This window comes from Anser brachyrhynchus (assembly GCF_964034855.1).
Source record: "Anser brachyrhynchus genome assembly, chromosome: 28".
NCBI lineage: Eukaryota > Metazoa > Chordata > Aves > Anseriformes > Anatidae > Anser > Anser brachyrhynchus.
Window position 1 is genome coordinate 1790012 of NC_137721.1, and position 18523 is coordinate 1808534.

At 59.0% G+C, this 18523-nt stretch overlaps 3 protein-coding genes across 5 annotated transcripts; all 3 read right to left on the reverse strand.

Annotated features, from left to right (window-relative positions):
• Positions 1-1730: 1730 nt before the first annotated feature.
• BGLAP (bone gamma-carboxyglutamate protein) lies at positions 1731-2777 on the reverse strand. 2 transcript variants are annotated; one of them, XM_080570179.1, is made up of 4 exons: positions 2637-2777; positions 2308-2352; positions 2138-2204; positions 1731-1985 (listed from the first exon to the last, which is right to left on the reverse strand). In XM_080570179.1, the coding sequence occupies exons 1-4, from the start codon at positions 2695-2697 to the stop codon at positions 1850-1852; spliced, it is 309 nt and encodes a 102-aa protein (XP_080426305.1). In that variant the 5' UTR covers positions 2698-2777; the 3' UTR covers positions 1731-1849. The 2 variants fall into 2 exon arrangements, with proteins under 2 accessions (XP_080426305.1, XP_080426304.1); XM_080570178.1 differs by having other exon boundaries at positions 1731-1988; positions 2637-2755.
• Positions 2778-3740: 963 nt separating this feature from the next.
• On the reverse strand, positions 3741-7351 carry LOC308183780 (polyamine-modulated factor 1-like). The gene is made up of 5 exons (XM_080570174.1): positions 7116-7351; positions 6906-7011; positions 6537-6637; positions 5573-5768; positions 3741-5163 (listed from the first exon to the last, which is right to left on the reverse strand). Exons 1-5 carry the CDS (start codon positions 7289-7291, stop codon positions 5110-5112), a joined length of 633 nt encoding a protein of 210 aa, XP_080426300.1. The 5' UTR covers positions 7292-7351; the 3' UTR covers positions 3741-5109.
• Positions 7352-8642: 1291 nt separating this feature from the next.
• Positions 8643-18331, reverse strand: SLC25A44 (solute carrier family 25 member 44). 2 transcript variants are annotated; one of them, XR_013942497.1, is made up of 6 exons: positions 18043-18331; positions 14805-14915; positions 13739-14479; positions 11819-11946; positions 10409-11269; positions 8643-10310 (listed from the first exon to the last, which is right to left on the reverse strand). XR_013942497.1 is itself a non-coding variant. In XM_080570170.1 (5 exons), the coding sequence occupies exons 3-5, from the start codon at positions 14358-14360 to the stop codon at positions 11078-11080; spliced, it is 942 nt and encodes a 313-aa protein (XP_080426296.1). In that variant the 5' UTR covers positions 14361-14479; positions 14805-14915; positions 18043-18331; the 3' UTR covers positions 8643-11077. The 2 variants fall into 2 exon arrangements, 1 of the variants encoding a protein (XP_080426296.1); XM_080570170.1 differs by having other exon boundaries at positions 8643-11269.
• Positions 18332-18523: the final 192 nt, after the last annotated feature.

Consider the following 18523-nt stretch of genomic DNA (forward strand, 5'->3'; position numbering starts at 1 on the left):
CGTGCAGGTGATTTCAGAGGGGCTTTCAGCACCGAGACCCGCAGCCACACACACACACAGCGGGTGTCAGGCTCCTTCGTGGGTGACGAGCCTCGCAGCACGAGCCCTGGCCTTTTGGGCTCAGCTCGTCCTGGGGCACCGTGGCTCCCAGTGCCCATGGCTGAGCCAAAATCATGAATCAAGGGAAAGCAAACCACCAGGGACCGAGGCTTTGGCAGCATCAGCCTCGCTCGTGGCTCAGCCTCTCCATCCTGAGCAGCGCCCATGGCGTGGACCAAGCCTGAGCGTCCAGCCCCTTCGTGCTGGTGGCGCCCGGTCAGACCAAGTGAGGGAAGCTTTCCTGAACTGGTTTTGTTTCCTCTCTGCCTCTCGCCATCACCCAGCTCTTTGCGGTGGCGCTCGTGGGACCCTGCAGGTGTTTGTCGCGTGGCCGATGGAGCCCGGCACTGGCTGAAGGGCTCGCCAGCGCTTAAAAGCTGATGCCCGGCGCCCCCCTGCCCGCACGTCCTCACGGAGGCCCAGGCGCCCTCCACCCCGGGCTGAACGCTGGGGGCAATGCCCCGGTGCACAGTACGGGGCCCGGCTTCTAGAAGAAGGTGGAGGTTTGGGGTGGGGGGGGGTCACCTGCAGGCAGTGTGTTCGGCAAAAAAGCTGAAAAAAAAAAAAGCAGCCAGAGGCCCAGGAATGTGGCCAGGGAACCAGGAGGCGAGTGGCAGTGGCAGGGACGAGGGTCCCGGCTGAAAGATGGGGTGGGGGGGGCTCCACAGGGAGGTTTGAGGAGGGGGCACGCGCAGAGCATTGCCCACTGCCCCCGCAGCCCCGTGCCAGGGTGGTGGGAAGCGTCCCCAGATGCTTGGGGTTGTTTTGTTTTGTTTCCCTTTTTGTTCCCCCCCTCCCCCCCCCCTTTTTGAGCTGAGTTTTGGGCCTGGGAGGGGTGAGACGAGGGTGGAAATTGGGACTTCTGGGTCCTCTCTGTGCTGCTGGCCTACTTTCCCTGGGCTGCGCCTCGGTTTCTCCTGCTGGGAAGCTCTCACCCCAGTTCCAAGCGTGGTGTCCGACTGCACCAGGCCCTCGTGGGGGCTGCAGGGAGCCCATGGGGCTTGTCCTCCTCTTCAGTGTTCCAGTCCTAATCCTGCACCTACCAGGGATGTCCCCAGAGCTGGTAACTGGGGCCAGGAGCCCCCACAGGGTGGGAGCATGCCATGCCTCAGTTTCCCCACCTTTTAAATACAGCCAATTGTTCCCGGTGCCCCGGCCGAGCCAGGTGCTGTGGGTCAGGGGCCCCGGGAGCTGTGGCCAGGTCAGCGCTGGGGCTGCAGGAGATGAATTTGGGGAAGGGGAGCTGGGGCTGTGTGTGCACGCACCCTGGATGAGCAGGAAGGGGGTAAAGCACCACGGCCGCGGCACCGTGCATGGGACCAGGGGCCCAATTACCCGCCCCCACCCCACCAAATCTGGCCTTAACGAAGGTTCGTTAAGAAATCACTGCCCTTAATAACGCCCGTGCCTGGGGATCAAGCAGCTTTAAGTTAAACTGAACTAACACTGGTGCGGGCGCCGGGCTGGTCATTGCCAGGGACGGGGCCGGACGCTGCTCAGCCCTGCAGGTGCTGGGAGAGGGAGGAGGAGGCTGGGAGCCCTCGGCCTCGCAGGGGGGACATGGAGGTGCCTCTGCTGCGGCTGCACACCCACCCACACCCCCAGACTAGAAAGGAGAGGAAGGAGCCGGCTGCACTGTGTGTGCCTTTATTTCTTTCCACAATTAATGGAGAGGAGCATTAACGGAGGGTGGCCCGGGGCAGGTGGCACTGAGCACAGCGCCCACGGGACCGCGTCGCAGCGGGGGGGGCTAAACGGGGCCGTAGAAGCGCCGGTACGCCTCCTGGAAGCCGATGTGGTCGGCCAGCTCATCGCAGTCGGGGTTCAGCTCGCACACCTCGCGCTTGGCCTCCAGTGGGTTCCAGGCGGGTGCCGCTCCGTAGACGCTGCTGGGGATGGACGGGGGCATGCGGGGAGCGTGGGGAGGGTCCCGACCTCATGGCGAGGCAAGAGGCACCCAGAGAAAGGACCTGCCGGCAGGACCCCACCCCAAAAAATGGGATTTCATCGCATAGCCCGGCTGGGGAACACGAGTTACCTGTCATAGACGTAATTCCTCTTGTGTCTCCTCGCCATCTCGGCGCTGGCACGTTTGGAGATAAAGGCTACGGGGACAGAGCAGGGGATGAGGGAGGGCCAGGTCCCCCCTCCCCTCCCCCCGTCCCCATCCCCAGGGTGGCAGGGCCGCATCTGGCCGCAGGCACTCACCTTCGGAGCTGGGCGACTCGTCGGCGCTGACGGAGCGCTCAGGGGCTGCAGGGGAAGGATTGAGGCAGTGAGTGCTGGGCGGGCACGGTTTGGCCCCACGTTCGCTGCGCCCTCGCCCTGCTCCCAGCCCAGTCCCTGCTCCGATCCCTCAACCAGACCCCCACCCAACCTAACAAAGGGATCCGGGGTCCTGAGCCCTGTCCCAGCACTGCGCCATCCACCCTAAAGCTCAGGAAACCTCTCTCCGAGCCCCTCTGCTCCCCCCCAGCTCGTGGCATAGGTCCCCTCCCCGCAGCCTGGTGCCCGTCGCTCCCTAAAACGCCCCATACCCCTGCGGCAGAGGCCGAGGGCCAGGAGGGCCAGCAGGACCAGCAGGATGAGGGCCTTCATGGTGCCTGTCCGTGCAGCACCGCGCTCGCTGCAGCCCCCGGTCCCCGTGCGGCTTTATAGGGCGCCCCGACCGCTGTCAAGGAGGGGCCCCGCAGCCCCGCCAGGGCTATTTCCAGCGCATCCGCTGGGGCTGGGAGCTGCCGGCACAGGCGGCAATTGTGGTTTGGGGTGAACTCAGTTCCCCTGCGACCGGCCGGATCCCACAGGGAGGGAAACACGGCCCCGGGCCAGCAGAGAGCAGCCGGTGCACGCGGCCGGGCCCGCCTGGCAGCACCAAGTCTCCGGCCCCTAACAGGACGGGAGATGGGGCACTGGAGAGATTCCTTGCCGTGCTCCCCAGTACCTGACGGGGCTGTCCCTCTTCTCACTGCCGGGCTCCCAGCGGGCTTGCAGACACGCTAGGAGCATTTCCTGACAAAATCCACGGGGGTTTCCCCTCGGCACACGTGGCCCACAGGGTGATTTTTTGCCTGGGGACGGCGCGCGTTCCTTCAGCAGCAGCCGCTCGAGGTCAGCGCAGCCGTTCCCCACGCCAAGTCCCAGGAGCAGGAGGCCAGCAGACGCCACTGGCCTCGCAGCTGTCCCATGCCACATCCTCCCCAGCACCTCTTAAAACCCCAAATCAGGGCTTTGTGAGAGCAAAAAGCGTACTGCTGGCATGGGTCAGGTACTGAGCAGCAGCGACGGGGGTAGGAGAAGCTGGAGAAGGGAACTCTCAGGTTCCTCCCTCCCTTTACTCCTTCCTCCCGACTCCTCGACGTGAGCGGTGCTCAGGGCCTTCAGCCACCCCCCTGGCAGCTGGCTCCAGGCGACTCCAGGACTCCGAGCAGCGCAACTTTTCACGAGCTGCCCAGGACATTCCTCCTTGGGATCCTGACCACTTCCCAGACTTTTCAGATCCTACGAATCCAGCCCTGTCCTGAAAAGCGGAACCGGAGGCTTTGGGGTGGAGGAGGAGAGAATTCCTGAAGCCAGAGCCTTTGACAAACAAACCCATAAAACTATAGAGTACGTGGGCCAAGCAAGCACAGCAGGAGCCAAGACCGGGGGGGGGAAAAGCAACAGCCCCAATTTATTTAGATTATAATGCAGCAAGGCACGGCTTGTTTATGACAACAGGAAAATATGCCTAAGTCAGTCAATCACAGGCTGCGAGTGCCTCTAATTGAAAACAGAGGCTTGTGCTTGGTGGAAATTGCTACCTTTGTTCTCAGAATTCCTAGTTCAACACCGCACCAGACAGCTTTCGCCGATAGCTGAAGTGCAACGCAGACCGGGGGGATGACAGGTGACCGGACAGGTAGAGGACCTGCTGCCTTTGGCAGATCTGGCATCTGCTGGAAACGCTTGTGTCTGACACCTGCCAGGCCCACTAAGACTCCTCGTTATCTTCCCAGCCCTGACGAAGGACCTTCTCCTCACTTTGAAGAGCAGCCTCGCTTGCAGGGTTTCAGTACGGCCCTTGCAGGCAGGCTCCAGTTAAGTGCCCGCTTCCATGGCTGGCAAATTTCAGAAGGGATGGTGAAGAACTTCTCTGGGGGGCATAACCAAACCCACCCACGGCTTACAGATGCGAAAAAATCAACAAGGAGGTTTCTCAGGAAAATATCAAGTCCCTTTACACAAGCCCACAAAGCCGTGGCAGGGCCGTGCTAAGCCCTGCTCAGCTCCACACGAACAAGGGACAGGTCCCTGGGTCCTCTGCACTGTGGTTCTCAAGAGGTGCCCTCCACGTGTACTTTGCTCGTCTGTGGGTAGTGGAGCAGGGCTGGAAAATAGCCGGGAAAAAAAGAATATATGGCGATGAGGAGCCTGATGTGGTAAGGCAGATGCTAACGTCTTTTCTCATGGGCAGACAGTTATTTAAAGAAATGGGAACTGGACATGAACACCTACGAAAGCAAGGCACAGGAATCTGATGTGGGCTCCTCACTCCTGAGCGCGGCACAACCAGCCTCTGTGCTTTTTTGTATGTATAAGGCACCGATTTTTCTCTAATATGCACCTAAAATGCCTTTGAGGTCTCAAATTTGGCTCTAGCATGCCAGAATCACACACGTCATAGTGCTAAGAAAGCGTGTGAGAGCTAAAGAAGTGTGTGAATGTACGGACGTGCTCTGGCTATCGGACCTGTGGGATTCGCCTTGTTGAACTGAGTGGGGGGATACAAATTTGTCATCTGTTTCCAAACATCCTGACGCGCTTTCATAGCTCTTCACAAACTTTGACCAAATTGTGCAAGTCCGGCAACTTTCTGGTTCTACTGCAAGTTTCTTTCAGGCAGACAAGATCAACTCAAGTTTGCACGGGTTGTACGTGCTGCACGCGGTGTCCCACCTCCCGAGGCATCGTCAGTGCTTCAGAGATGAAGATAAAATTCCTACATGAAAGGTGCAGAATCTCTCTGCTTCCTCACTGGGGCTCCTTGAAGGTCATGATGAGTTCTCGTTGCTCTTTACTAATTGCCTAGAAGGAAAACAACCGCCACCAAATTCAGCACAGTGCTTTTCTCCACAGTTGCCAGCGTTCAGGACACAAAGCAGGCTGATGTAAAACAGAGCCTCACGTGCACCGCTGCCCCCAGCATGTACAGAATACAACCCACCGATTTTAAACATTTGCCCCCTGAAACATCCTACTCAGGGAGCGCTCAGGGATCCTCCACTCTGGGAGCGCTCAGGGAAAACCATCCAAGGCTTCCACTGAAAATTCTCAGGCCTCCCAGGCCAGTGTCAGCAGTACTTGGCTCCTGGTGAGGCCTTTCATGAGTGAAGGGCTTAAACATAGTGCAGCCGTTTGCTAGTCAAACCACAGAACAGCATTTCTCTCAGGCTGATGCCGCAAAGAAGAGGATTTTTAAATTATTATTTTTTACCTGCCAGGCTTGTCTGCGAGTGTCTATCAGCTGCTGCAGCTTAGCAATCTGATCCCTCCCCGCGAGCACAGACTCTGCCAGCTTCCTGTTTTCTTCCTCCTTCTCCTTCAGAACTTTCTGCAGGTATGACTTGTGCTTCAGGAGGTAGGGCACCACGGCGCTGCGAATGTCTTCTTCTGGGATCCCACTGGGACGCCTGTGAATGACCAGGACGTGAAGCCACCAGAGGGCCTCGATTCCACACAGCAATTAGTCTCGCACACTGTAATCGGAAGTTGTGCTTTGCCAAAACGCATCAGCTCACCAACCCCAGCAATTTACCTTCAGCACTGCCTGAGCCTGGATGTGCAAAAGGGCAGATACAACGTGAGTGTCTGATGTGCACCCGTGGCGTAGCCCCTTGTGGGGCACGTGAGGAGAGGGAATCCTCCCCAAAACTCTGCAGTTAGCTGAGGTGTGGAGGCAGGAGATGTAATTAACTTCCCCAAACACAGAAACAAGGAATCATTATGATGCTTTTGATTAAAAGACCCAGTCTGCCCTTAGGGCAAACAAAGGCAGCTCATGCAACTTCCAGTACCTGCAGAGCCCCTAAGCCCCACGTTCCAACAAAAAGCATCGAAGCGAGCTCTTCTATTAGAACAGGGGCTAAAGGCTAAATCAGCCTTCTGAATTATTCAGAATTCTTTTGAGTTTATCCCCATTCTGGTTCCACCAGCACCAACCTCTCTCCTTGCACAGAGAAAGCACAGCTACATGGCTTAGAGAAGCACAGACAGAATAGCTTTCAGATGTTTTAGAAACAACGACGTTGCTGTTAAGGTCTGTGAGGTTTTGGAAGATCCCTTGCAGCACGAGACCTACAGAGCACATCAGCAGGCCCCAAACATCACACGGCGCTGCCTCTGGCTGCTGAAGCGCGCACATACGCCTCCCAAACCATCTTCCACCAAAAAGCCCTTACCACGCAGGCTCTTCCTGGTCCTTCGCCTCCTCCACGATCTTATCCAGCGAGTTAAAGAGCTCCTCCAGGTTCCCTTCTCTCTTCACCTCCTGGATCTCCTCCTGGCAGGGAAGGCACCACAGGGATTCAGCAGGACCCGAACGGAGCGGGCAGGGGCATCACCCTGCTCGTCTGCCCTTGCTTCTCCCCAGGAGAAGGCTACGGCTTTCCCTGGGGAAAATAAAGCCCGGCAGACTATGCGGGGGGGTATTTCTAACTGCTTTTTCTGATTTAAAAGCGCATTTGCCACCCTCAAAGCACCGCGCTGCGGGTTTTTACACCTGGGGCTCGGAGCTCGTGTCCGCCCAGGGAGCCCCTTCCCCTTTTCACCTTGATGGAAGCCTGCAGCTGGGATACAAACTGATCGTAAATGCTCCTGGTCATCTCGGGCTGCAGCCTGTAGAAGCGGTGGTAGCAGTTCGCGAACCTCTGGTAGCTGCAAAGCCAAAAAGGGACCGGCCGTCAACCACCGGGGCGAGGGGGGGTGCGGACACACCGGGGGGGGGGGGACGCCTTCCTTCCCCCCCCCCACAGCCTCACCTCCCCGCCGCCACCAGCTTCTCCATGAAGGCGTCCACCACGGCTGCGAAGAGCCGCCCGCGGCCGAGCCCCCCGGCGCCGCCATCGCCGCCCGCCGCGCTCCCCTCAGCTCCGCCGCTTCCCGCCTCAGCCGCTGCCGCCGCCATTTTGCCCCCGCCCCGGGGCCCCGCCGCCATCAGCGCGCATGCGGCAGGCGCCAACCCCGCCCCCCCCCATGGGGACCCCCCCCCCGGCGGCTCCCCTGAGGGCCCGAAAATGGCGGGGGGCTGGGGGGGGACACGGGAGTGAAGGGGGGGACACGGGGGGAGGAGTGAGGGGACACGGGGGTGATGGGGGGACAGGGACACTGGGGGGGACACGGGGAGTGACGGGGGGACACGAGGGGGTGGTGGGGAGTGACTGGGGGGGACACGGGGAGAGGACTGGGGGGGGCCACAAGAGTGATAGGGGGACAGGGACAGTGGGGGGGGGACACGGGGGTGGTGGGGAGTGACTGGGGGAGGAATGGGGGGGACAGGGACACTGGGGGGACACACGGGGAGTGATGGGGGGACATGGGGGGGTGTGGGGAGTGACTGGGGGGGGACACGAGTGATGGGGGGACGGGGACACTGGGGGGGACACAGGGGGGTGGTGGGGTGACACGGGGGGGGTGTGGGGAGTGACTGGGGGGGGACACGGGGTGACATGGGGGGAGGACTGGGGGGGCCACAAGAGTGATGGGGGGACAGGGACACTGGGGGGGACACAGGAGGGTGGTGGGGAGTGACTGGGGGGACACGGGACAGGGAGGGACACGAGGAGTGCTGGGGGGGACATGGGGAGGACACAGGCGGTGATGGGAGTGCACGTGGAGGGACACGGGGGGAGCGACTGGGGGGCAGAGGGAGGGGGACACTGGGTGTGACTGGGAGGACACGGGGAGCGATGGGGGGACAGGGGGACACTGGGCAGACACTGGGAGTGACTGGAGGGGACATGGGGAGTTGACAGGGTAGTGATGGGGAGACACGGGGGGTGACAGGGGGACACTGTTTATGACTGGGGCGGACATGGGGAAGGACTGGGCAGACAGAGGGGGGGGCGCTGGGGGACACAAGGAGTGACCGGGGTGACAGAGGAGGACAAGGGGAGTGACTGGGAGGACATGGGAAGGGATAGGGGGGGACACAGGGGACAAGCGGAGTGACTGGGGGACTCGGGGAGGGGCACAGAGGGTGACTGGGGGGACACGGGGAATGACTGGGGGACACGGGGAATGACTGGGGGACACGGGGAATGACTGGGGGACACGGGGGGGACACGGAGAGTGATGGGGGGACGACTGGGGGACACACGGGGGAATCCGCCCAGCGAGGCTCATCCTCTGAGCCCTGGGCACCCCGGTCCCGCAGCCAGACACCAGCAAGGCCCCCAGCTTCGGGAGCAGGCTGAGGCTCAGCCATCGAGCGCCCACCCCTGATCCCACCCAGAGCAGCTTAAAGGAGGGAGCGCAGGCCCAGCTCAGCACAGAACGAGAAGGAAAAGAACGAGATCACACACATTTTTACTCGTAAAGATACTCCACTGCTTGTAAGAGAGCCAGAGCTAGCAGCGTTTCACAACGGAGGGTCAGGACGTGGGTTTCACAGTGACCCACCCTTTCAGGTACTACCTGGGTGCTTCAGCCCGTGTTTTTTCTGGCTTGCTTGGCTTTGTGCATAGTCACTGCCAGCGTCTTCTCAGTCAGTCTCTGCCGGGGAGGTTCCTCCTAGTGCTACTTAGAAGGCAAAGCGTTAAAAATAAGGAAGCGTTGCTGTGGAGTGACAGGAACTGGCAGACTGCCTTGGCAAGCACACCGAGACCGACTCGCTTCAAGCTCAGGCATCAAGTTGAAGGTCTCAAAGTTTATTAGTTACCGAGAACTACTCTGGTTAAGAGAGAAATATTAAACTCGAGAGCATCTGCCTACATTCGTGGTGTCTGCTGCTTCCCCTGACACGCCAAAATTTACCCCGCTGGTAATCGGCAAAGGCTGATTATTGTTTTAACATTGGCATTCCTGCTGCCTTTGCATGAGAACAGGACTACCACAAACTCACAATACTTCCTCGCGATCCTGCGATTCCACTGTTCCTACTCCTACAGCAGAATCAGCTGTTACAGAGCTGACTGCAAGGGAATTAAAGAACCAAAATGCAACAGAAGAGCAGCTCGCAGAACACGCTGCTTTAACAGCTCTGCCAGTGGCTGAGGCACACATCACCTTGCTCAACGCTGCAAACAATTAGAAGTGGGATTAAAAGGTCTTTGATGACTCATCCGCAACCCAATTACGGAGCGCTGCATCTTAGAGCCAGCTTCTGCCCTCGAACATAAAAGCCGCTCTCTGACTCCAGCAGCCCCCGTTTGTGCGCGTTCCGCCTGTGGCAGCAGCTGCGGCGCCGTCTCTGTGCTGGCTGAGCTGCAGACGCCGGGATCGGGCAAGAGCCACGCTGAGCAGGTCCCTGACGAAGAGACAGCCGAGAGCCCGGCGGCAGCTACGGTTTGGTGGGATCCACCCCACAGCCAAGAATCCCTTGCTACGGTGGTGAGAGGAGCCGAGGCAGCAACGTAGCGGTTGGCTGGGAGCGTCTCTCCTCCCCTCTCAGACTTACAACTACCTGGGCTGAGCACTACGTGAGGGCTGGTATCCTAAGAGGCAAATCTCAAACGCTGAGACCAGCGGGGTGAAATCAAACAATCCCTTCCTTCCTCCTCCCCAAGCAGCAGCCTCTTGCTTCACTGTTCAGCTGCAAGTTTTTGACACGTAAGAAACACACCATAGCTTGAGAGTTTGATCCGGCAAGAGTGTGCGAAGAATCATCCCTGTCCTTCCCGAACAGGATAAGCAGGATTTAAGCTTACGGTGTATTAGCAAACCATTACTTCTTATTCAATATGAACATGCCAGTCAGGTTTGAACTGGATCAAAAGCCAGTACAAGATTTTTCCTTCCCTACCTCCCATCCAGTTGTAGCTCAAGTCAAGCTCAGCTCTCGTCTTGGCTGCTGACAGCACAGCAATCTGACACTTCCACGCTCTGCGCTTGTTTTCGCTTAAACTAACTAAAGGTGGGAAGTGGCATCAGCCACCCTGAACATGCAGCATTGACACTCACATTGAACAAGGCCACAGAACAACCACTCAGTCCCCCAGAAATCAGAATAAGCTTCCCTGAAATAAAAAAAAAAAAAAATTAAATTAAATAACGTTAAAAACATAGGTGTCAAAATCGCCATCAACTAATTACAAACAGCCAGCTCGACCCTTACCTTGCCTATCAGCAAGGCTTGCCGTGTGAAGGATGAGAGACAGGAAACATTTCCAAGAATATACAAAAAAAGGTATGTACAGATCTATTTAAAATGCAGGAAGTAAGGTCTTAAGTGGTTCCAGGTTACTCTCTTCTCACACCTTCTAGCAATAAAAGCGTGTGAGTGGGGAAAGTTAACTTGCCTAGTCTAGTTCTCCAGCTTCCCACAGTACAACTGCAGGCAGCACACAACCCACCAGAGGGCTCTGCTGCAGCCTGTTAGATTCCCCTGCTTGGAAGTTTGACAAAGATTAAAATAATTTAAAGAACAAACTGGCTTTTTGCTTCAACCAGTAAGTCTTTAATTTAAAAAAAAAAAAAGGGGAATCGAGAATTTGCCAGGGTTCATTCGCACATCTGGCTGCTCTTGAATGAACTGTCACAGGCCAAGAGCATCGCCAAGGGTCACGTTTTTGATGGTTTTGAGCAGAAAGAGCAGCAGAGCACTGAACTGCAATCAAATCTAAAGAGGTGAATTGCGGTTGCTCTTGCTTCTGCCTTGTACTGTGAAAACTCACTCCACGTTAGCTAGAGACAAAGGAGACAGCAACTGCCTCTCCTGAGCTTTCAACCGTGACGGTCCGAATCCGGAGGGTTCAGAAGAAGGTTTCTCTCCCACCATCTGCCTCTACCAGTGTCTTGAATCCACCAGCTCTGGGCGGAGGCTCAGCTTCTTCAGCGTTTCGTACCCCACCACGATGACGATGGTGGAGGGAGTGGCAGAGATGATGCGGGCAGAAAGACCTTTCGTCAGGCCCCAGGGACCTTCCTCTGCCATGAGCTGTTTGAAGGTAAGGACGATGGAGCTCTTGCCTTCCACCTGCAAAGCCAGAAGAGAGATTCACAGAGCTGCTAGATTTCATCCCGAGCTGCTCTGGGGCTCTGCTCCAACTGAAGGCTCTGAATGCTATGGATCAGCTGGTCCAAAAACCTTTATCGAGTGTCCAGAACTTCCACAGGGGGGGACAAAAAAAGCAGCAAGCCCTACAGAGGCATCGGGAAGCGGGTTTCTTAGACCTGCCTCCTCCTTCCTTCTGTCTGCCCCTTCCTCGTAGGTGCCGGACCGACGCGACAGCTCAAGTCTTGCTAAAACCAGCTCTGCTGGAAGCGCCTCTCCCCTCCTGAAATACGCCACATTGGAAGGGGAGCCTTATTCGAACAACCGGGCAGCGAAGCCAGCCTCGCTCCCTGAGCTGCCTCCTGCTAATGCCAAGTGCAAATTAAGCAGGGAGACGGCAGCACGAAACAGCCCACGGACAGACAGAAGGGGAACAGCTTACCTGAAGCCACAGAGATCAAAGAGAGCGAACCCCACCCCTGCGTCACGCTGCTGTTGCGGAGAGACACGCCGAGCAGGCAGAAATCTTACCTGAACCCGAGCTCTGATGACGTCCATGGGGTTGGTGAGCGTGGAAGCGGTGGCAGCCGCAAGCGGCCCCGAGATCGCTTGCAGGAGGAGGTGGGGACAGTCCTTAGGAGTCAAGCTAGAAAGCTGTTCTGAGAACAGGAGGGAGAATAAAGTGTCAGAGAGGCGGCTGCTTATCAGTTCCCTAACTTAATTACTAATTTAGCCTGATTTACAGCGGGCAGAACTCCTGATTCACCACCTGCCGCCTCTCCTCCCACAGCACATCCACCTGGCGCTTTCTAAATCAACAGGGAAGTTGGCAAAGCGCAGGGAGCAGGCCTGTAAACATCCCAGGGGCTCGGCGTTCCGTCAGCCTTTGATCGGCTCAAACGCAAGCCTCTCAGACCTGCTGGGCAAAGCCTGTATGTCCCCAAAACAGGGCACGGAAACATCCCCCCCGCGCCTTTAACGGGCAGGGGGGAAGCCTTCAGACAAGACTAGCAGAAGCTGCCTGCAGAGCTTCACAGATCCCCGAAGCAGTCACCGCTACCCGGCAGGTCATCCAAGAAACGTCAGCGTGACATCCCGCTGTGGGATCTCCACGAAGGGAAGCACCACACGCAGTTCACACCAGGAATTTCCCCAGTCCGCCTCGACTAGCTGGCAAACAGGATTCGAGTCTCCTCCCTCTCACACTTTTATGAGTTAAATTTGCATAGAAGAGAGTCCAGAAGTCCCAGCTGTTGGTTCTTTTTTTTTTTTTTTGGATGGCTTGGTTGCTGTGCCTAGCTGGAAGAGAGGAGGAAGCCGCTCTGTTTGTGACCCAGAACACCTGATCTGAATCGCAGCCAGCGGTGTACTTTGAGCCCCGAGGAAAGTTCAGTGACCGCGGCTGTTGGCAGCCAAGACCTGCACTCTGCCCAGGGACAGAGCGCTGGAAAAGCAGCTGAAGCAGGGCCGCACCGACAGCCGATGCCCAGGTTTAGCATCGCCTTGCTTTCCACCGTAGGAGACCAGGAAAGAGAGCAAATATCTGAGGGAGGCTGCATTCTTTCCCTACCAACGCTCGGTTGCTTTGCTTGATCTTAGAAGTCGGCTTTTGAATCTTTTCCTCGTGCAAATCTTGCCACCCAGCACAGCGGATTTTGCTATTCAAAACCGCTGCCGTGGACAGGGAAAGCCTCACTCGGCGAGATCCAAGCCTGCCGTTATCATCACTTTTAGGAAGATCGCTGCATGACAAATCTAAAGGATTACTGAGCATGGGGAACGTCACCTGGCCAGCTACCTTCAGTACTTGGGAACGGCCCAAGCATTACCAGAGCTGAGCCAGAGAGAGAAAACAGCGTTAAGGATATCACAAGATTTATATCACAACGCTTGGTGCCAGTTTGAAACCCAAGGGAACCGGAGCATGATGTTAAACATAACCACAGGCGACCGGCCTTTGTTTCCGCCTGGCATTGGGTTTGTTCCGGAATTTCAAGCCCTAGAAGCCTTTTTGCCACGTACAAGACTCCTGAGCCCACGTGAACTGCAACACAAACAACACTTGCACAGTGACTTCAAAACTCTGCCTGGTGCCACACAACGGCCCGCCTCGCTTCCATGCGGCAAGCAAGAATTATTTGGGACTAGCAGAAGGGGTGAAAGCAGCCACACCAAGCCCCTCTCGCCCAGAGCCTCCTCGTTTTGAAGCCCTCTAGCACTCGGACCCCTATTCTTTAACTGCGTTAAACTAAAGGCTGCTCTGCCAGGCTTCCGCCCGACATCTGCAGGATTCATTTCCATTAGATCCAGCTCCTCGTTCTCGCCAGCTTCTGCTCCCACCCCAAATCAAACAGAGAAAGCAAATCATGCTGCTCCCGCAGCTTCAGAGGCGATCGAAGGGCCTTCTAGGTCTGCTGGGACAAGACACGCTCGAAGCCACCCGGCACTTACCAGCATAGAAGTGGTAGAAGGGCCACCAGACCGCGCTGTTGGGAATATAGGTGAGCAGAGAGGCCACGTAGCCCCTGTAGAAACCCCTAAAACCGTCGGCCTTGAAGATCTGCACAATGATGTCCTTGGTTTGGCCAAAGACCAGCATCCGCTTGCCGTCCTGGTTCTGCACCTTGAACCTGCCCATGCTTTCCCCTTTCCTCTGCATCATGAGGTGCTGGGAGATCACGTCGATGGGCACCGTGATGCTCTGGGCCACCAGGGAGGCCGAGCCGCCCGCCACCAGAGACTTCACGGCGTTGTTGTTGTTGTAGCGGGACACGTACTTCCGAGTGAGCTCGTACGTCGTCACGTAGCACTGTCCGGAGATCAGGGTGAAAGTGTTGACCAAAAAGCCACGGTAGAGCCCAGCCGTCCCTTCTGTCCGCAGGATTTTCACAAAGGCGTCGAAGGTCCCGTTGTAGAGGCTCTTGCCCTTCTGGACCTGCAGTCGCGTCCGGATGAGCGTGAAAGGGTAAACGCTCACCCGGATCATCATAGTCATGCAAATCCCAAAGACGTAGAATTTCCTTTTGTCCAGGTGCTCCCACTCGATGATGGGGATGTTGCGTTTGTCCTCCATGACTCCCTGGGGAGGCGGCAGCACGGATGGCGCGCCCCAGATCTACCTCGCAAGCTCAGAATGGATCCAGGCCCAGCTCCCCTACCTCGAGCGCCTCTCGAGATCGGACGTGCTGGCACCTGAAAAAAAACAGAGACGCTTTCAGAAGACGACGAAGAACTCGAGTGAGATTAAACAGCCCCCAACGCCTAACTTGGCTGACGCTGGTGGAGTTCCCAGAGAGCCCGTGGATAAACCGTTCCGCTGCGGTAACCCCAGGGAGCAGGACCGTGACGCGCGGCCGACGGCAGCGCTTTCTGAAGGCACCACAGCGACTTGCGGCGCTAACAGCGGTCTGCGCACGTAACGGTTCCCGCTCTGCTCCGCACTACCCTGTTGCAGAGCTGGCCACGCTTCGGAAAGCAGTCTGGAGAGGAAGAGCGCTGCTCCAGCAGCGAGCACTACCTGTTAACGAGCACTCGGGGATACGGACTGGCAACCAAAGCGGCTTCTTCCCGGTCATCCCGGGTTTGCGACGCTCCTCGGGGTCAGGATGCCACTTGCGGGTTCCAGGCTCTGTAGAAAAACAAACGAAATGAAACAACAACAGAAGCGACACGCTGCGAAGCCTCCGCTTGCGTTCCCAGGTCCCCTGCACGAAGCATAAAATCAGACGCAGATTTCGGGGCATCTCCTAAAGCTGGAGGGTGACGCAAGGCAGCGAAGGAAGGGGGGGGGGTGTCACGAAAGGAGGAGCAACAACGGGAGAACAAGGCACAAAAAATCCCAGCCAAGGGACGTCTTTTCACTCTCCAGTGTCCCAGGAGCTGAGGGACTGGGAGCAGGCTCGGAACAAGGCGACCTTCTTGTGGGGCCAGGCGCGCGCAGGCAAAAAGAAAAACTCCCTCAGAGGACCGAAAGCTGACGGTCACTGACCACGAGGGCTTTCTTTTTTAGACCCCCCCCCTTTTTTTTTTTAATTTCCAGGAATAATGAACTGCTACGTTATTAGAAAGGGCCCGACCGCAGCCGCGCCAGTTTAAGGACCGGGTTAGTTTAACACCCGGTCAGAAACGCGAGGACCAAACGACCAGACGTTATTTACCTCTGGCACGGAGAGGAAATTACGATGACAAAACGATGGGGGGGGAGGCATTTGCGAGCAACGGCCTGGTTCCGTGCCTAGTTGCCAACAAAATATTTACTTAACGCCAGAAAGCCGCGCTGCCACGGGGCCTGCTGATGGGCAGGGGCGTTAAAAATACCTCTGGGGCGGCTGGGTCCGGGCGGGAGAGCGGGGGAAATGCTCTTTTACCTGCCTCACAGGGAGCCACAGGCCATCGGCAGTCAGTTGGCTTGATACCTAACGCGTAACAAACACCACAGGTTGTCTAAACCAGAGACGTGTCGCCTTCACCCTAATTAAAGCCTCAGTGCTTTGTTAACGCGCAATTAGCCGGCGGAAAGCTTCCCGCGCAGGAGTCGCCTGCGCGGAACCTATGAAAACGTGATTTTGTTCCCGTCAGGAGCCCCGCCAGCGTCGGGCTTTATTTAAAAGCAATTAATGCCAAGCCTGGCCAACACAGCTCTCCCTGGTGCAACTGTCGGGGTTTCGGCCACCCTCCGAATTCCTCCGCCACCCCAAAACCAGACCTCGCAGGACAGAGCTCCCCGCGCGGGAGGTGCACCTGCTGCGAGAAGTCCTCGGGAGGAAAACGAATAAATAAAACCCAAACCCAGCGGTTTTCTTGTTCGTTCCTCGTACGACGGCGCTTCGTGTTTGGAATTCAAGGCAGAACCTCCCCGGGGAAATAACCGCGCTTTCCCCGGGCGCTTATTGATAACCTCGTTCACTCAGGATCTGAATTAGACAGGTGATGTCACTCGAAGCCCGAAGCACTGAACACTGAAGCACTAAATTCCTCCCCCGACGGGAGACGAGGAGGGAAGGAACGCCTGGCATCGCCAGCGATGTCTCCTTGCTCTGCTCAGGCGAGTCTTGCTCGCGGCGGCGCTCCCGCGGCGGCCAAAAAGTCGCGGCCTTAGGGTGAATTCAGGGAGGCCGAGAGAAAAGGAAGCGCTCGGTCTCCGAGGGGCTGAACCTCCGGTCGCGCCCTCCAGACCCCTCCCGCTCCACCCGGGGCTAAATTTGAGCCTCCGGCGAGGGAAAGACGGGGGTCTTTGTGCGCCGCCAGCCCCCGGACGCCTCGCGCTCCGCACGCTAACGCCTCCGCCGGGAGGCCCCGGGTGAGCCGCTGCCTCCCGCGACGCTCCGGAGGTTCCCTTCAGCCACAAAAAGCGCGAGAGCGAACGGATCGACGCGAGCGTCCTAAAACATCAACCGCGTCCCTCCAGGGTGAACCCGGCCGGCGCGGGCAGCTCGTTTTTCAAAGCCGGAACGTTTCCCTCCTTAAATTCCGCCCCCCCCTCCCCGGGGCGGCCTCCCGAGCCCCGGAGCCCCGGAGGTTTGCAGTTCGAGGAGGTTTTGCATCGCCTCGAGTGTCGAGGCCGAGGTGCTCGGAGGCCGGCGCTCCCCGAGTGCGGGGCGCAGGAGGCGCGCGGGGCCCCGCCGCCGTTTCGGTGCCGCCGGTCGGGAGGCAAACGGGGGGGGGGGAGGGGAGAGGGGGCGGCCAAAAAAAACCCGAAGTGCTCCGAGAGGCAGCGAGCGCGCGCGGCACGGGACCCGCTCAAGGTCACGGAGCGGGTTGGCCCGGCCCAGGCGTGTGTCCCCCGTTCCCCCCCGCCCCCAGCCCCGCGGCTTCCATCCCCTCACAGCCTCCATCCCGCCCGGCGAGGCCCCGACCTCCTCGCCCACACGCTCCCACCCCGCTTTCCCCTGCCCCCCCCCCCCCAACAACAACACCCAGCGAGGACCCCGCTGCCGCTCCCCTCGCAGCCTCCCCCAGGGGACTCCACCCCAGCCTCTCCCTGGGGCCTCCCCAGCCTCCTCCACGTCCTGAGCTCCCCTCTGAGCACCCAGACCCCCCGCAGACCGCCCCCCTACAGCGTCCCCCCTTCCCCTCCCCAAGCCAGGTCCTGCAACTCAGAGACCCCAGCCCCCCCCCCCCCCCCCCAAGTCCCAGCCTCCAACCTCCCCCTAGCACCCCCGGCCTCCTCCCAATCCCCCTCAGCCCCCAGCATCCCGCCCAGCCCCCGACACCCTGAGCCTCCAGCCCCACCCCAATCCCCCCAGCCTCTGGCCTCTTCCCCAGCCCCTCCCCAACTCCCCCCAGCCTCCTTCTCACCCTCCAGCCTCCCCTCAGCCCCTCCAGCCTTCAGCCTTCCTCCCAGCCCCCCTCCAACCCCACCCCAACCTTCAGCCCCTCACCCCAGCCTCCCCCCATACCCCCCCAAGCCCCCAGCCCCCTCCCCACTCTCCCTCAGCTCCCCCCAGCCTCCGGCCTCTTTCCCAGCCCCTCCCCAACTCCCCCCAGCCTCCTTCTCAGCCTCCACCTTACCCCCGACCCCCAAAGCCTCCAGCCTCCCCCCCAGCCTCCTCCTAGCGCCTTCAGCCTTCCTCCCAGCCTCCCTCCAACCCCTCCCCAACCTTCAGCCCCCCCCCAGCCTCCCCCTCAGCCTCCAGCCTCCCCCCTCGGCCTCCAACCACTTCCCAACTCCCCTCAGCCTCCAGCCTCGCCCCCCCCACGACCCTTCACCCCCCCCCCCCCGCCCCCCTCCAGAGCCTCCCCCCGGCCTCCCTCACCTCAGGCCGGTGGCCGGGACGCCCCCGCCCCGCCCGGCCCCGCCGCCGGCCGCTCCCGCCGCCCCATGGCCGCCTCCCCTCGGCTCCCGCCCGCCGGAAGTGAGCGGCGGCGGCGGCGGCAGCGCGTCGGGCCCCCGCGAGCCGCTCGAGCAATCAGCGCCCGCCCGCCGCCGCCATCTTGGGGAAGGGCTGAAGCCGCGCCGGAAGTGGGGCCCGCGTGCTTCCGGCCGCAACCGACATGGCGGCCGCCTCCGCGCGCCCCCCTCCGGGAAGACTAGAGGAAGGAGAGCGCGCATGCGCAGAGGGACCTCGCCTTCAAGGGGCAGCGCCTCTTAAAGGGACAGCGCCAAATAATTCCTCTTAAAGGGACAGCGCCAAATAATTCCTTAAAGGGGCAGCGCCAAATAATTCCTCTTAAAGGGACAGCGCCAAATAGTTCCTCTTAAAGGGGCAGCGCTAAATAATTCCTCTTAAAGGGGCA

Coding starts and splice junctions, on each gene's coding strand:
- SLC25A44 (XM_080570170.1), bottom strand. CDS start 14,360: ATGGAGGACAAACGCAACATCCCCATCATCGAGTGGGAGCACCTGGAC. Junction 11,947..13,738: donor CTTCTACCACTTCTATGCTG/GTAAGTGCCGGG, acceptor TCCTGTTCTCAG/AACAGCTTTCTAGCTTGACT. Junction 11,270..11,818: donor TCATCAGAGCTCGGGTTCAG/GTAAGATTTCTG, acceptor CTGGCTTTGCAG/GTGGAAGGCAAGAGCTCCAT.
- BGLAP (XM_080570178.1), bottom strand. CDS start 2,697: ATGAAGGCCCTCATCCTGCTGGTCCTGCTGGCCCTCCTGGCCCTCGGC. Junction 2,353..2,636: donor CCTCGGCCTCTGCCGCAGGG/GTATGGGGCGTT, acceptor CTTCCCCTGCAG/CCCCTGAGCGCTCCGTCAGC. Junction 1,989..2,137: donor AGGAATTACGTCTATGACAG/GTAACTCGTGTT, acceptor GTCCATCCCCAG/CAGCGTCTACGGAGCGGCAC.
- LOC308183780 (XM_080570174.1), bottom strand. CDS start 7,291: ATGGCGGCGGGGCCCCGGGGCGGGGGCAAAATGGCGGCGGCAGCGGCT. Junction 6,638..6,905: donor AGCTGCAGGCTTCCATCAAG/GTGAAAAGGGGA, acceptor CTTCCCTGCCAG/GAGGAGATCCAGGAGGTGAA. Junction 5,164..5,572: donor CTCGCAGACAAGCCTGGCAG/GTAAAAAATAAT, acceptor TTTTCCTTCTAG/GCAATTAGTAAAGAGCAACG.